Source organism: Ipomoea triloba, chromosome 1, assembly GCF_003576645.1.
Source record: "Ipomoea triloba cultivar NCNSP0323 chromosome 1, ASM357664v1".
In the NCBI taxonomy this organism is placed as follows: domain Eukaryota; kingdom Viridiplantae; phylum Streptophyta; class Magnoliopsida; order Solanales; family Convolvulaceae; genus Ipomoea; species Ipomoea triloba.
In genome coordinates this window covers 9,591,340-9,605,366 of record NC_044916.1, presented here as the reverse complement: position 1 = coordinate 9,605,366, position 14,027 = coordinate 9,591,340, and the positions used below count along the sequence as shown (strand labels likewise).

General features: G+C 34.8%; 2 protein-coding genes across 7 annotated transcripts; both read right to left on the bottom strand.

Annotated features, from left to right (window-relative positions):
* Nucleotides 1-2,861: 2,861 nt before the first annotated feature.
* LOC116033285 lies at nucleotides 2,862-5,892 on the bottom strand. Of its 6 annotated transcripts, XR_004100827.1 has the most exons (7): nucleotides 5,542-5,892; nucleotides 4,928-5,031; nucleotides 4,725-4,838; nucleotides 3,960-4,046; nucleotides 3,689-3,755; nucleotides 3,397-3,462; nucleotides 2,862-3,005 (listed from the first exon to the last, which is right to left on the bottom strand). XR_004100827.1 is itself a non-coding variant. In XM_031276040.1 (6 exons), exons 1-5 carry the CDS (start codon nucleotides 5,549-5,551, stop codon nucleotides 3,697-3,699), a joined length of 327 nt encoding a protein of 108 aa, XP_031131900.1. In that variant the 5' UTR covers nucleotides 5,552-5,892; the 3' UTR covers nucleotides 2,862-3,005; nucleotides 3,689-3,696. The 6 variants fall into 6 exon arrangements, 1 of the variants encoding a protein (XP_031131900.1); XR_004100829.1 differs by lacking the exon at nucleotides 3,397-3,462 and having other exon boundaries at nucleotides 4,924-5,031; XR_004100826.1 differs by lacking the exon at nucleotides 3,397-3,462.
* A 4,372-nt stretch (nucleotides 5,893-10,264) lies between these two features.
* LOC116028520 (neurofilament medium polypeptide) lies at nucleotides 10,265-13,440 on the bottom strand. Its single transcript, XM_031270255.1, has 2 exons — nucleotides 13,146-13,440; nucleotides 10,265-12,391 (listed from the first exon to the last, which is right to left on the bottom strand). Exons 1-2 carry the CDS (start codon nucleotides 13,188-13,190, stop codon nucleotides 10,667-10,669), a joined length of 1,770 nt encoding a protein of 589 aa, XP_031126115.1. The 5' UTR covers nucleotides 13,191-13,440; the 3' UTR covers nucleotides 10,265-10,666.
* Nucleotides 13,441-14,027: the final 587 nt, after the last annotated feature.

Sequence of the window (14,027 nt, the reverse complement as noted above, 5' to 3'; positions counted from 1 at the left end):
TCAAGCGCGGGGCTTCCCCCGAGGACTTAGACTCCTCTTGTTCCGCTCCACTTGGTCGGTTTGTTCTAAGCCCACCTTCAATACATCCATCACTAATGAATAAGGGCAGTGCAAAAGTTTATACATTTTCAGCAGAATATGGTGTCTATACTCTATAGTGTATGTTTATCTTTGCTTCGTTTGTGTGTGTTTTACCTGCCTGTCTTTCAGAGACTGGAGACTGGAAATTCTCACATTGATGAAGACAATCAGCAGAAAAATATTCTTTGTCATGTCTATTATAATTCATACAAGTAAATGTGGTGTTTGTGAAACATGAAAGATTTTAATTGGCTTTATATTCTATAGGCCTATCTATCTTTTCCTCTGCATTTAATGCTATTAATTCATATGCAAATATGATTTGATGTGGAATTGGATGGGTCTCATTCTTGAATATTCTTCACATATCTCTAAAATCTAAAATTTAATAACAACCAATAATCTTAGTTATTAATCGAAATAAGAATTATTTTGGTAATTTAAATTGTATTAAGTGTTTGTTCTTTGTGTTTTTGATGTTGGTGTTGTTTTTTAATTTTTTTTGTACTTTTTTTTTATTATTTATTTTACCCTTACATTTTTTCTTTTGACTTTTATTTTAACATTAGTCTTTAATTAGAATTGAAAATCTGTTAGTGGTATTAAGTCTTTGTTATTTGTGTTAATTGTGTTGTTTCTTCACACTTTTTTCCCCAATTTTATTAATTACATTTATCTTTTACCTTTATTTTAACATTAATTATTAACTAGAATTAAAAACATGTTTTTTTAATGGTATAAGTGGCAATGTAGCATTAAATGTTTATCTCTGATGTTTTTTGTGTTGTAATTTATAATTTCTTACATAGTTTACTCATTATTTTTTCTTTTGCATTACGTAAAATGCAAATACACGAATACATATGTGTATATGAGTTAAATATGCTTTTGACTCTTTGTGCTTTATGATGAGGAGTAGTTATGAACATATATTACATTGTAATAGAGTTAGTAGTACTAAAAAAAATAGTAGAGTAAATATTATCATGCTCTAGTCATAACAATTATGACTATGTTCTAAATTATTATATTATAAATAGGAAAGATTGTAATTTATGCCCCTCCTATGTTAATTATCAATGTTACTCCTGAATTATTAGTGGTGTAAATGTTGTCCCTCAATTTTTAAAATGGTACATACATTGCCTAGGAACATAGTGTAAATGTTGCCCCTCAATTTTCAAAACGGTACATACTTAACCCTCCGTTTTGCTAAGAAGTTTTTGGTGCAGAATACTCATTGGTAGTACCCAAGACTGTTGCAAAATTCATCAAATTGGCTGTTGTCGAATTCTCGTCCGTGATCACTGCGAATTCTGGCAATAGACTCGTTTTGCTCCTTTTGAATTTTGAGACTTAATGTTCGAAACGCTCCGAGAGTTTCAGATTTTCCCTGAGAAAGATTACCCACAAAAATTGAGAGAAATCGTCAACACATACAAGAATATATCGTTTACCTGCAATATTTTCAGTTTGTGTTGGTCCAATCAGATCCATGTGGATTAGTTCCAGGCAATGTTTTGTGTTGATAGATTGTTGAGTTCAATGTGATGTTCTAGTTTGCTTTCCAAGCTGACATACACTGCATATTCCACCAATTTCAACTTTTAACTTTGGAACACCTAGAACACCTTCCTTTTTGATAAGTTTGTCCAATGCCCTGAAGTTAAGATGTCCTAATCTTTGGTGCCATAGGTCAAGTTTATTTATGCTCGACCTACAACAATTAACATCACTAGTTAATATATTGCAATTGTCAGAGGAACTCTTACCTTCCATGACACATCTCTCTTGGTTATCCATCACACTACAACTGTCTTTTTTGAAGCAGATGTTCCAGTTCTGGTCACAAATGTCTCCGCCGACTCCGCCCAGCCTCAAATGTCTCCCAAACGGAAGTTCCGATATGCGGCGGTAAGCTTTTTCCACCGAAACGAAAACAAAATTTTATCTCAAATTTTATTGTTTATTCGCAGGATTTATACGTTTCGTTAGGGTTTTTGTTCCATGTCCCTTGAACTGTTATGAACATCAAAAGTAAAATTCGGCATAATGAAATTGTTTTGCTAATTTGGGGTAGAAACCCGCTGGTCAAAGGTCTCAACGAAAAACAATATAAATTGTCCTTTTTGCCCTTCTATTTAACGCCATGTTCACGCCAAAGCTAACGGAGACCAAATTGGCTTATGTTAACGGAGACCAAATTGACCAAATTGAATAGTTCACGCCAAAGCTAATGGAGACCAAATTGACCAAATTGAATAGTTTAGGGACCACTTTGGGTGCAATTAAAAATCAAGGCACTAAATTAAGAAAACGTCATAGTCGAAGGACCATTTTGAGAATTGACTCTGATGTATATGTTAAAGAAAACATACTCAACTTTTCATGCTTCAAATATATTCCTGCAACAGCAATATCGTGAAAAGGGATTCACAAAGTATTCAGAATTGATTTTATGTCTCCTATTGGTTGGATAAAATAATAAATTATTAATGAAAAATCATAAAATTAGTCTAAATAGTTCTATTCTATTTCTTGACACTAGTACAAAAACAGGCATTTGCGTCTGGAGTTTTGGACTTTCTGCGTCTGGAGTACGCCAGACGCATATGCCGGAGACGCAGCTGCCATGGACTAACTGCGTCCGGAGTTCCCCAGACGCAGATAGTCACCAGCTGCGTCCGGAACTACCGGTCTTTTATATTATTTTATAGAATGACTATCTGCGTCTGGAATTTCCCAGTTCCAGACGCAGATAGTCATATATATATTAAAAAAATATAATCTTTTTTGATAATAATAATAATACAATTTCTGTACAATATATTTCATCCTCGAACTCCAACACCATGCTTTCAGCTCATCTAGTCAACCTACATGGAATGACCCACTTGCATCCAATATCTTTTAACTGCTCCACACTGTAAACAGAAACTGCAGGGATTATAACCACAAGAATAATCCTACACCCAAGTATATTAAATGAAGCAAACATGTTCCAAAGTTAGAATGCCATAACTAGGTAGGACACGATGGCATCCACGATTCAACATTCAAGTATACACACCCATACTCCGATGATTAAACAGGAACCACATTGGAGATAAACACTATTAACAGCCCAACAGGATTTCTCCAAACAAATAATGTTATAGTTCCAAGTGAAATAGACACAATTTCCTTTCACTGTTTCCAAATTAAATTCACAAGATATAAACAACTCTTTAATGGCATATTAGTTTTACTGAGAATAAACAACTTTGAGGATATATTAAACAACTCCAACCTAAATGCCTGCTATAGCATCATTACCTGCTACAATTGAGCTGTGAAAATCATGAAACAAAGCATCCAGACTGCTAAATGAGTGATATATTTCTGGAGAAACATACATCAATATTGCTTCAATTCTATATTACTATTATTATAATAAAATATATCTAATCTCACTTCATGTAGCATATTTAAGTTAATATATCTAATGTCAAAAAGATTACAAGTAGAACTGATCCTAAGCATGAACGAAATAACATGCTTATCACTGAATTTCAATATTGTAAAAACAAATTCATAAGTGATATAAAAGGTAGTGAGAAGACATTACCTTAGTTGCTATGCCAAGTTCTTTAGGCTGGACATCAATGATAACCAAGATAGGGGTTGGAACATAGCTGCAACCAAGACAAGACATTGAAGTATACATGAGAAGGGTATGTAAAAAGGTAGTGATGCTGAATAAAAGGGGGAAGTAGAATGCATTTAATCTATATATTCTTCTAAAGAAAGTAAAGTAAAGCTGATAAGAAAAGGTTGCAAGAGAGCATCAAAATATAATATCAGAGGCATTTTAATCAAATAAAGAGATTAGTAATTACCTAAGAATTCAACTGCATCATCAGACTGTAAATTATGCTCATCTTGGAGGCAGAAATATGTAAAAGAATTTTTATAGCAGGAACAATCTACAATATAGAAAGAAAAAAAAATAGTTAGTCTCACCAATATGGCAATATCATTAGGAGCTTGTAGACAGCAAAAGAGAGGTCATATAGTGTGTATGAAGTCCTAGTACTAAGCATTTCTCTGTATAATTTTGAATCAATTAAAGAAGATAAGTCCTAGTACCAAGTTCAGAAGCATAATTAAGCTCTCATGCCTATCTGTTATTTATCGATTTACTTATTTGTGATCATTATAGGTTCTTTATTGAAGGACCAAGAGAATACCATCGTCAACTGCTAGGAATGCAAAGAAATCTAGCACTCTTATGCAAAAAAAGGAGATCTTTGATCCTCAGTAACCAATCATAGGAAATGAGAAAGTCACAGGAAAAAAACAACAAAGCAAGCAGTATGAGATGCAAAACTAGTTTTCTTTTCCATGATGATAAGGATACTTTTCAATTTTTAGGTCAATTCTTCCTGGTCTGAGAAGAGCCTGATCCAGAATATCTATACAGTTTGTGGCCATCAACACCTAAGAGGAATACAAGCTCATATTCAAGAGTTTGACCACAACAGAAAATGGAGGAAAATAGAGCATATATATCATACACATATACTGATTTTTTTTGAAAAATCCTAATCAAATCAAACCAGCTAATCATAAGTAACTGAGAAATAAGTAACCATAAGCACTACCAGCTAATGAGAACACCACATTCCAATAATAATTTATATTGGGACACTAACTCCATACATATACCGCCAACCAGCAACAACTTCCACCATAAGGCTGCCAACTGTATAGCCTAACTGCATATTGCCATTCAGAAATATAAACAGATTAGGTTTCCAAGGTTTGAGCAGGAGTAAAATAGATTCCACTAGCTCACACAACTTACTAGCATTCCAAAGACTATGAGGAACTCTTTAAGAGAAATAAGCAGCCCTCTTATCTGGCTCGGTGATGTCTCAGCAATGTACATAGGATAGCAGCATGCATTGCCTGTCACAGATGAAAAAAAAAATCATAAATCAGAAGTCAAGGGACTCCGCTCTCTCTAAAAATTATTCGAAAAGAAAAGAGGCAACCATTAAAGAATCTCCAAGACATTGTATAATATACAGAAAAATATATACAAGGCCACTTAGTAAAACATAGTGAAAAACAATCAAACAATTCAGAAGTCTAGTAAACACAGCGATAAAAACAAGAATTAACCGGCAAAAAGCATTTAATTAAAAACAACTCTATTAACTCAAAATCAAGTAAATCCTCAAAACCAGCAATCCAAGACTTAACGAGTCAAACACTCGAAATGAAAAATAAACATGCAAAAGAAAAATGCAATTTCTCAAGTCAAAACTGCACATAATAATTTTATCAATCCCAAATACAGGGCAAACCGCAATCTCCCCAAATCCCAAATACACGTCATTCATCAAAGTATAGTAAATTTACGACTGTTGTCGAAAACCAAACAAGCATTTCAAGATCACAACTAGCTGATGAAACCTTTTTCCATTTACTGTGCGACCGCAGCGAACGACGAGGAGGCTGCTGTGCGAGGCTGTTCTGATGGCAGCAGAGGGGAAAGTCGATGGAGTGCGGCGGCGAGTGTTTTGTTGGCTGGGGAGGCTAGCGGACATTTGAACATCGTCGGCGGCGGCGAGCGGCGTTGGCTAGCTGGAGTTCGGCGGCGAGGAGCAGCGGCGACTGGACGTGAGGCGAGGGCGTAAGGCGGAGGACGGCGGCTGGGCGTGAGGCGGAGGACGGCAGCCGTGTCTGTGTGGGCGTGAGAGATGGAGCGGCGATGGTGTTTGGAGGTTGAAGACGATGGAGCGGCTGCGATGGTGAGAGATCCCTCATATCCAGATCTAAATTAAAACGCCGATTTTAAAAAAAAAAAATAAATAAAAGGAATCTTCGGACGCAGCTGACGTAATCCAACGGACCAGCTGCGTCTGAAGTACCCACTTCGGACGCAGCTGGTCCTTGTTTTAAAAAAATAAAAATAAAAATAATTAAATAGTTGATATTTTGATTACAAAAATGCCACCGCTTTAGTTTACGCGTTCGGGATTGAAACTCCGGACGCAAATTGTCCTATATTTTTGGTCAGTTTTGTACTAGTGTGAAGTGAACGCAATATCCTCTAACTATAATCTCACGTGGTCGTGGATGTGGACGATAAAGTGGAATAAGTTATAATAGCCAAAATAAAACAAATAAGGAAATTAAAAAGAAAAAATATGCATGGTACTAATAAAAGGCTAAAAGGATGTGTTTGTTACCCATGTGGTATGAAAGGTCATTTGTCGTGTATTTGTTATACACCAAAACATTTTGTTAATCTCTATCAAGAATCGTTGAAAGGTAAAAGGGAGAATGTTGAAATAGATTTTACCACAAATGAAAGAATCACAAATGAAGGAACAAGAATTGAAACAAATTTTGTGACAAATGATTTGGTGATTTTCCCAATGTCTTCATTGATACAACACATGCATTTGAATGTGGCTGATTTTCTTAATTCTTCTTCTCCAGAAGGTTGAATTACCAACTCCAAGGGTCCCCACGTCCCGACTCAATAAAGTATCTGGAAGGATGTAAATAATGATAACTTAACTGAACACAGAGGTTAGACCTTTGCTCACTGCGCACAAGAAACCCCTCTCACTTTGAAAGGTTGCTCCCCGTTAGTGTGACTCGATCCCTGGTCTCTTCTCCCAAACTTCACCCCTGATTTTCTTATTCATCATGAACTGAAGATGACAATGATGTTGGCTTCCTTGGTCACAATGAAAATGAAAATGGTCTCCATGAATAAACATATATCCTCATTATCTCTTGGAATAAATATTACTTTAATTACTGTTAACTTTGAAGAATAAAAGTAATGTTATTTCATTATAAATTAGAATAAGTAATTTTCGTTGGAAATTTGCTAGCAAAAATGACATTTAAGTGACTATTTTGTGGTATATGTGATGTGAGGTTCACTTCCAATTTGGATCGGGACAAAGTGGATTTGGGTTCTTCGTAGTGAGATGAAGAAATTGATATATTGTACACTCAAAACGGATAATTATGAATGAGAAATTGATTCTCAAATAAAACTATTTGAGTTGAAAAATGAAGATAGTGGAAGAAGCTTTTGTCCCACGTTGGTTTGGAAGATAACTCTGTTTTCATAACCTAGTTAAAGGTGGGATACATCAAAGGTGATAGAATGAAATATATTTTACAAATATTCTTCTACACTCGATCATGATCTTCAAGTGGTGATGAAATCAATGTCGAACAAATTAGGTCAAGTGATACTTTAACTTATTTATTTACTAAGGCATTACCTATTGCAACCTTTGAGAAATTGGGTTATAAGATTGACTTGCGTCGTTTGAAGAACCTTAAAAAAGGATGTTGTTCTTTGTGAGAGAGATAATATTTGATGTACTATTTTTCTCGTCACCAATGTTTTTTTCTATTGGATTTTTCTTGGTACGTAAGGCTTTTAACGAGGCATCAATAAATAAATATTTAAGGAGAAGTGTTATAAATTATTATACGTTATAAATATCTATTTGTTATAATTTATAGTTCTCTTTGTTTTCTAAACTCCTAAGAGTGTCTCCTGGAATGTCATTGTAAGTTACTCTCCTTTGTTGTTGCCTATATAAAGACACATATTTCATGGGAATAAGATAACCTTTTCCCACTATTTTTACTTTCTTTAGTTGTTCTCTATATTATTTCGGCTCTGTTTGGCGGAGCTTATAGCTTATTTTAAGCTACTAATAAGCTATAAGCTCTATTTAGTAATGTTTTCAAAATAAGCTAATAGCTTAAAATAAGAGCTTATTTTGAAACGCTACTTGGGGTAGCTTTTCAAAAATAAGCTAGTAGCTTTTTAACTTTTTTCCATCTTTATTCTTATTATTTTAAATAAATGACATCTTTTACCCCTCTCAATTAAAACCCTTTTGACATTTTCTTTTCATTATGTTTGGTTGTAATTTTAGTTTGACATTTGTGTTTGCACATTAATTTTTGTATGAACTAATCTTATGAATTATAAATATTTTTTTTTACTTTATATATTTTCAAATATATGTTCTTACTTTATATTTTATTTAAATATATTGATTTCATTATTTTATATTTTAATATATAAACAAACCTATTTAAATTTAAAATTATTTAAATTGTATGAAGATGTCCTTTTTAGTCTTTTTACATTTATCAGCTTATCAAAAAGCTAATTTTACCAAACACTTTTAAGCATAACACCTAGCTTAAGGTTGTGTTTGGCAAAGCTTATTTTGGAGCTTATAGCTTATTTTAAGCTACTAATAAGAGCTTATTTTGAAACGCTACTTCAGATAGCTATTCAAAAATAAGCTAGTAGCTTCTTAACTTTTTTCCATATTTATCCTTATTATTTTATATAAATGACATCATTTATCCCTCCCAATTAAAACTCTTTTGGCCTTTTTTTTTCAATATGTTTCGTTGTAATTTTAATTTGATATTTATGTTTGAACAATAATTTTTGTATGAACTAATTTTATGAATTATAAACATCTTGTTTTACTATATATATTTTCAAATATATGTTCTTACTTTATATTTTATGAAATTATATTGATTTCATTATTTTATATTTTAATATGTAAACAACCCTATTTAAATTTAAAACTATTTAATTTTTATGAAGATGTCCTTTTTAGTCTTTTTACCTTTATCAACTTATCAAAAAGCTAATTTTACCAAACACTTTTAAGCATAACAACTAGTTTAACAGCTCTTCAGATTTCAGCTTCGAGCTTATAACTTTTCAGCTTTCAGCTTTCGTTTCAGTTAGGTTTGCCAAACATAGCCTAACAGCTCTTCAGATTTCAGCTTCGATCTTATAGCTTTTCAGATTTCAGCTTCGAGCTTATAGCTTTTCAGTTTTCAGCTACTTTTCAGCTTTCAGCTACCTTTTCAGCTAGGTTTGCCAAACATAGCCTTCATATTTTATAACAGACTACTTTTTGTTTCAATAATTTTTATTTTTATATTAGAAATAAATGTCTAATGCATTCATAAAGGAAGCAATAATAACTTTTAAAGCATGTACAAGTTTACTTATTCTATATATTTACACGAGGTTTATTCAGAGTTATATAAAGAGAATGTTATGAAATGTGATAGAGTAATACATGTCCATCATTTTCATATCATTATCTTGCTTGGACTACCAACAACTACTGAATTTATTGCACATGTAAGTGATGTATTATAGGTATTGCAGCATTAAGTGATCAACCATGTGTGTAGAGAGAGCCCATGAACATTTGAGTGCTGGTAAATGTGTCATGAGTCTCTTTTGGATATTACCTCATCTTCTCTTCAATTCCCTTTTGTGCTGTTTGGCCTCTTTTGCATTTGCCACCAACTTTCATTATTAAGATTGTTGATTCAATATTTAATTGGTGTAGTACCAGTGGATTTTTGTATTCTTGACATTAATTAATAGTAGAGCTAATATTGCCTACAGTCCTACACTTATGATTTTATACCAAGAATTAGGTCAAGATGAAGTTTGAAATGACAAAAATACTAGTATGAAAGTGTAAAATAGACGGGTTAGTCCGAAGTCCAATCTAGGTCGGCTTGACCTGTTTGGATCTGGTCGGGTCAGTTCATTTACTGGCCATTTTTAAACAAAAGGGCATATATTTAGAGTGTATTTGTTTGAAGACTTTTGCACCCTATTATGAGTTTTGATGTCCTTTATTATGTTCGTTTGCCTACCTTTGTTATCCTATTATTGGATTCAAATCCTTTAGTAATTATAAAACTCATTAGCCTTTTACTCCTTTACTTTTGAACAATAGAATAAAAAATAAGGAAGAAAAAATGAAAAATTAAAAAATCGATGTCCATTCTAATTACCACTCTTCCATATTTTCTTGTACTTTCTTTTTTTTTTTTGAATACAACCCTATTACATTGTACTATCTGTTCAAACATACTTTCTCAACCTATTGAAGCACAAAGAGTCAATATCGCCTCCACTGGGGCTCGAACTCATGACCTCCATATTTCCTTGTACTAAATTAGCATTTTTTTTTTTTGGGGGTGCAAACTAAATTAGCATTCTGATTCAATCTACAGATACCCATTTCCACTTGCTGTTGTATATATCTAAGAAGTATATGGTGTAAAAAGAATTTAAACAATGAATCTTAGCTTTTCCATGCAACAGATGAATATTCATTATCATTGGAACTACTATATATAACAATATTCACAAATCACAAATTCAATCAAACTTTATGTACATCATATCCTCAACAAATTAATCCAATATATGTTCTTGCATCAACACACAAACCAAATGAATCGAGACGAAAGAAAGCAAAGAAAATCAACCCACCCTTCTAGTTTGCAAATGTATCGATAAAAAAAAAACATTCCTGTACTATACCTAGGACAACAAGCACTGATCATTCAACAAACCAACAGCACAAATTTGGCAATAAATCAATAAATAAAATGAGAATAAAAGAGCACACTTGACAAGTATGTTACTACTTGCGATTTCTGATCATTATATGTAGCCATTGTTACCTGTTTCATTCTGCTTCTTAGTTTATTTGGCTTTTACTTCAACTGTCTTTGTTTCGGTTTTTGGAGTCGGGGATTTCCCAATGATTGCTTTCTTTGCCTTGACAAGCGTTTGCTTAACCTTTGATATGATGTTTGATTGCTTTGCCTTCACAAGAACAACATTGTCCTCTTTCTTGTCGTTGCCATCTTTCGATTCGTCCTGTTTTGCAGCTTCAGGAGCCACCTCTTCTTTCACTTCTGTCTGTGGCTTTAGGGCGTCTTCGAGTGTAGTGGCTGCAGGGGCTTCATCTACCTTCTTCTCCACTTCTGTTGCCTCGGTTGCTTCATTTTCAGCGTCTCGAGAAACTGTCTTGACTTGAGCTGCTTCCTCTGCAGGAGTTTCAGATGGTTCGATAGTTTTTGCTTCCTCGTTGACAACATTTTCAGTGAGTTGGTGTTGTTTTGTCTCGGTTTGTGTCTCGTGCTCTAAGCATTGAGCAACCTGAGGTACTAGTTGAGCTTCTTCGACGATGGCTTCAATTTTTTCAGCCAAAACCTCTGCCTTCTCGGGGATAGTAGCCTGCTCCCGGGGTTCTTCGGTTACTGCAGTTTCCTGTTTCACAACAGCGGGTTCTGGAACTTCTGAATCGTGTTCTTTAGCTGGCAGTTTTTCTTCCTGCCCTTTCGTTTCTTCGACTGTTTTTGGTTCAGGAACCGGAACCTCGACTGGTTTTGGTTGCTCCACGGGTTTTACTTCATTTATTGGTTCATCTAGTGGCTTTTCGACATCTTCTTCAGGTGCCACGGGTTTTGCCTCGTGGTCGATTGCTATTACAGGAGTGGTTTGATCAGGCTCCTTTGCAGGCTCTTCTGTAGAAGGTGGAATCTGGGGTTCAATCTTTTCTTCTGGTTCAACTGAAGGGACTTGAAGAGTAATTTGCTGTTCTTCTTTTTCTTCTGGTTTAGGCTTCTCTTCCTCTTTCTCTTCAACTGTTTTTTCAATTACAGGCAATTCTTCATCACAAATAGGCTTCTCTATCTCTTCCACAATGCCCTTTTCCATTACCTCTTCAATGACACTTAAATTCTCAACTTTAGGCTTCTCTTCACCATCACCTGTTTTCACCTCTTCACTTATGGCTAACTCCTCACCTTTCGGTTTGGCTTCCTCATCGTCGGGCTTTTTCGCCTCTTCTCCAACAGCAGGCAACTCCTCACCCTCAGCCTTCTCTTCAACTTTGATTGCCTCTGAAATTACAGGCAATTCATCACAACTAGGCTTCTCTTTTCCCACATCTTCAATGACACCCAAATCCTCAACTTTAGGCTTCTCTTCTTTATTATCATCATCACCTGTTTTCACCTCTTCAACAATGGGTAATTCCTCGCCCTTAGGCGCCTTCTCTTCCCCGTCCTCTTCAAGTGCAGCTAAATCCTCGCCTTGAGGCTTCCCTTCTTCACCATCCTCGGCTTTTTCCACTTTTTCAACCACGACGACACAAGGCAATTCCTCACCTTTAGGCTTCTCTTCCTCAATGCCACTCTTCTCCACTTTAATTACCTCACCTTTAGGCTTCTCTACCTCACCCTCGGGTTTCACCTCTTCGGCTGCAGCCACTTCCTCCCCCACCTTCTCATCTTCCACCACCACCGCCTCACTAGTCGGAGGAGCTTCACCATTTTTCTCAACTTTCAGCACCTCCTCCCCGCTTTCCTTAAGTTGAGGCGCAGCGTTGTCTTGTTCCATCATTTTAACTTCCTTCTCTGCCTGCCACAACAAACACATATGGGGATATGATCATTCAGAAATTAAACTAGGAAGAGTAAAACCGAAGCAACCTCTTTGCTATCAAAAGTAAAAGTAGTCATCATACAAAAGATGAACAGCAAGTTGGAACAAAAGGCAAAATATTACACACTCAATAACAAAAGTCCATCTAGCTAGGCTGCTTCTTGGAGAAGAAAGTATACAAAATTTCATCTTTGGGGGTTTCAACTTTCTATCATCAGCCAGCTAAAAGCTATTATTAGGTGGAAATTAAAGCATGAAACTCATCAAATAAGTAAAAGCCTTTACCTTCAATTCCCAGCTTGCTTCTTTATCAAGATTTTAACCAAACAGCCAAAACTTAATAACCTTATCTGGTTTAATTAACTCACAAATTTATAATAAGTAGCCAATGAATACCAAGAGTTGCTAGCTACACTACTTGTCACAAACCACTAATTAATATTCATAAGAAAAGATTCAATACAAATAGTAACATTTTTTTATGCTGCTATCTGTTAACTATATATCAAGCAAGCTTTTTTTTTTCCCTTTAGATATCCTAAGTTTAGTGTCCACCTCTAACCAAATATTCAAGAAACCAAAACAAAAACACATAACTGTTGAAGCAGAAGAAAGGGTCTTTCTCAAAATTCTCATCAGTAGTTCAGATGATACATATACATGTAAAGTATATATGTATGCAAATATAAATATAGCAAAAGGAAGGGGAAAACATTGTAAAGAAGGTTACCTGAGAGGGATGAACAGAAGCAACTGTAGATTCATCAGTGGCCATGGATGATAGGTATGATTGAATCAAAGAAAAAACATAAAAAAGGATAGGAGAATGATGATCCTCTTGCTACAGAGATTGACTGAACAGGTTTTGAAAGAAAAGAAAGGTGTATTTGTATAGTATGGTAGAAGAGTGAGTACTAGAAAGGGAAAATGATGATCTGGTAGTTCTGGTTGGCAACAACCCAAAAAGGCTCTCAAAGCAAAGTACAAGCTAGGAGAAGCATTAGTGTATAACGTACCCCACCCCAACCTTTGATAAAATTCTAGTATAGTATGCAGAATAATTGATTGATATCTAGTAGCGACAATGTACAGTATGTACATGAATTTCTTGATTTTTTTCTCTTTTCGTCAAACACCAATAATGCTAAATGCACTGTATTTACTAGATTTCAATTCATTTTAATTTGTTAAAAGTAGAATCTGGTCAATCTTAGCTCTTGCCCAAAAGGTGGAATCCCCAATCCCTACGGGTTGGATAGAGCATTAGAAGGATGTAAACCACAGTAACTCTGTGGCTCAGCAAACATGGCCAAATGTTCGTGTGCACAAGTGATCCATCCAAATGTCAGTGTGCACAAGTGATGCATCCACTTTGGACATAATTCTCATACTGTCGCTGCCGAATTTCAAACTTTGGTCTCTTGCCTCAAATATTGGCTACTGAACCAGCGAGCTAGTCAATTAACAAAGGTGTTTGGTTGCAAGTGGGTTTAAGGTGGAAATGAATTGTAATTCCATGAGTGAGAAATATTGTGAGAATAAATTAAGAATTTAAATTATATTGTTTGGTTTGCAAAAATAGAATTATACGGAATTTCAATTCTAATGTTCA

What these genes read in the sequence shown, in the direction of transcription:
- LOC116028520 (XM_031270255.1), bottom strand. Translation starts at nt 13,190, where the DNA reads ATGGCCACTGATGAATCTACAGTTGCTTCTGTTCATCCCTCTCAG. An exon ending in CTTCTGTTCATCCCTCTCAG is followed by an intron (nt 12,392 to 13,145) that starts GTAACCTTCTTT and finishes TTGTTGTGGCAG; the next exon opens with GCAGAGAAGGAAGTTAAAAT.
- LOC116033285 (XM_031276040.1), bottom strand. An exon ending in GTTGGCGGTATATGTATGGA is followed by an intron (nt 4,047 to 4,775) that starts GTTAGTGTCCCA and finishes TCTATATTGTAG; the next exon opens with ATTGTTCCTGCTATAAAAAT. An exon ending in TGATGCAGTTGAATTCTTAG is followed by an intron (nt 3,756 to 3,959) that starts GTAATTACTAAT and finishes TCTTGGTTGCAG; the next exon opens with CTATGTTCCAACCCCTATCT.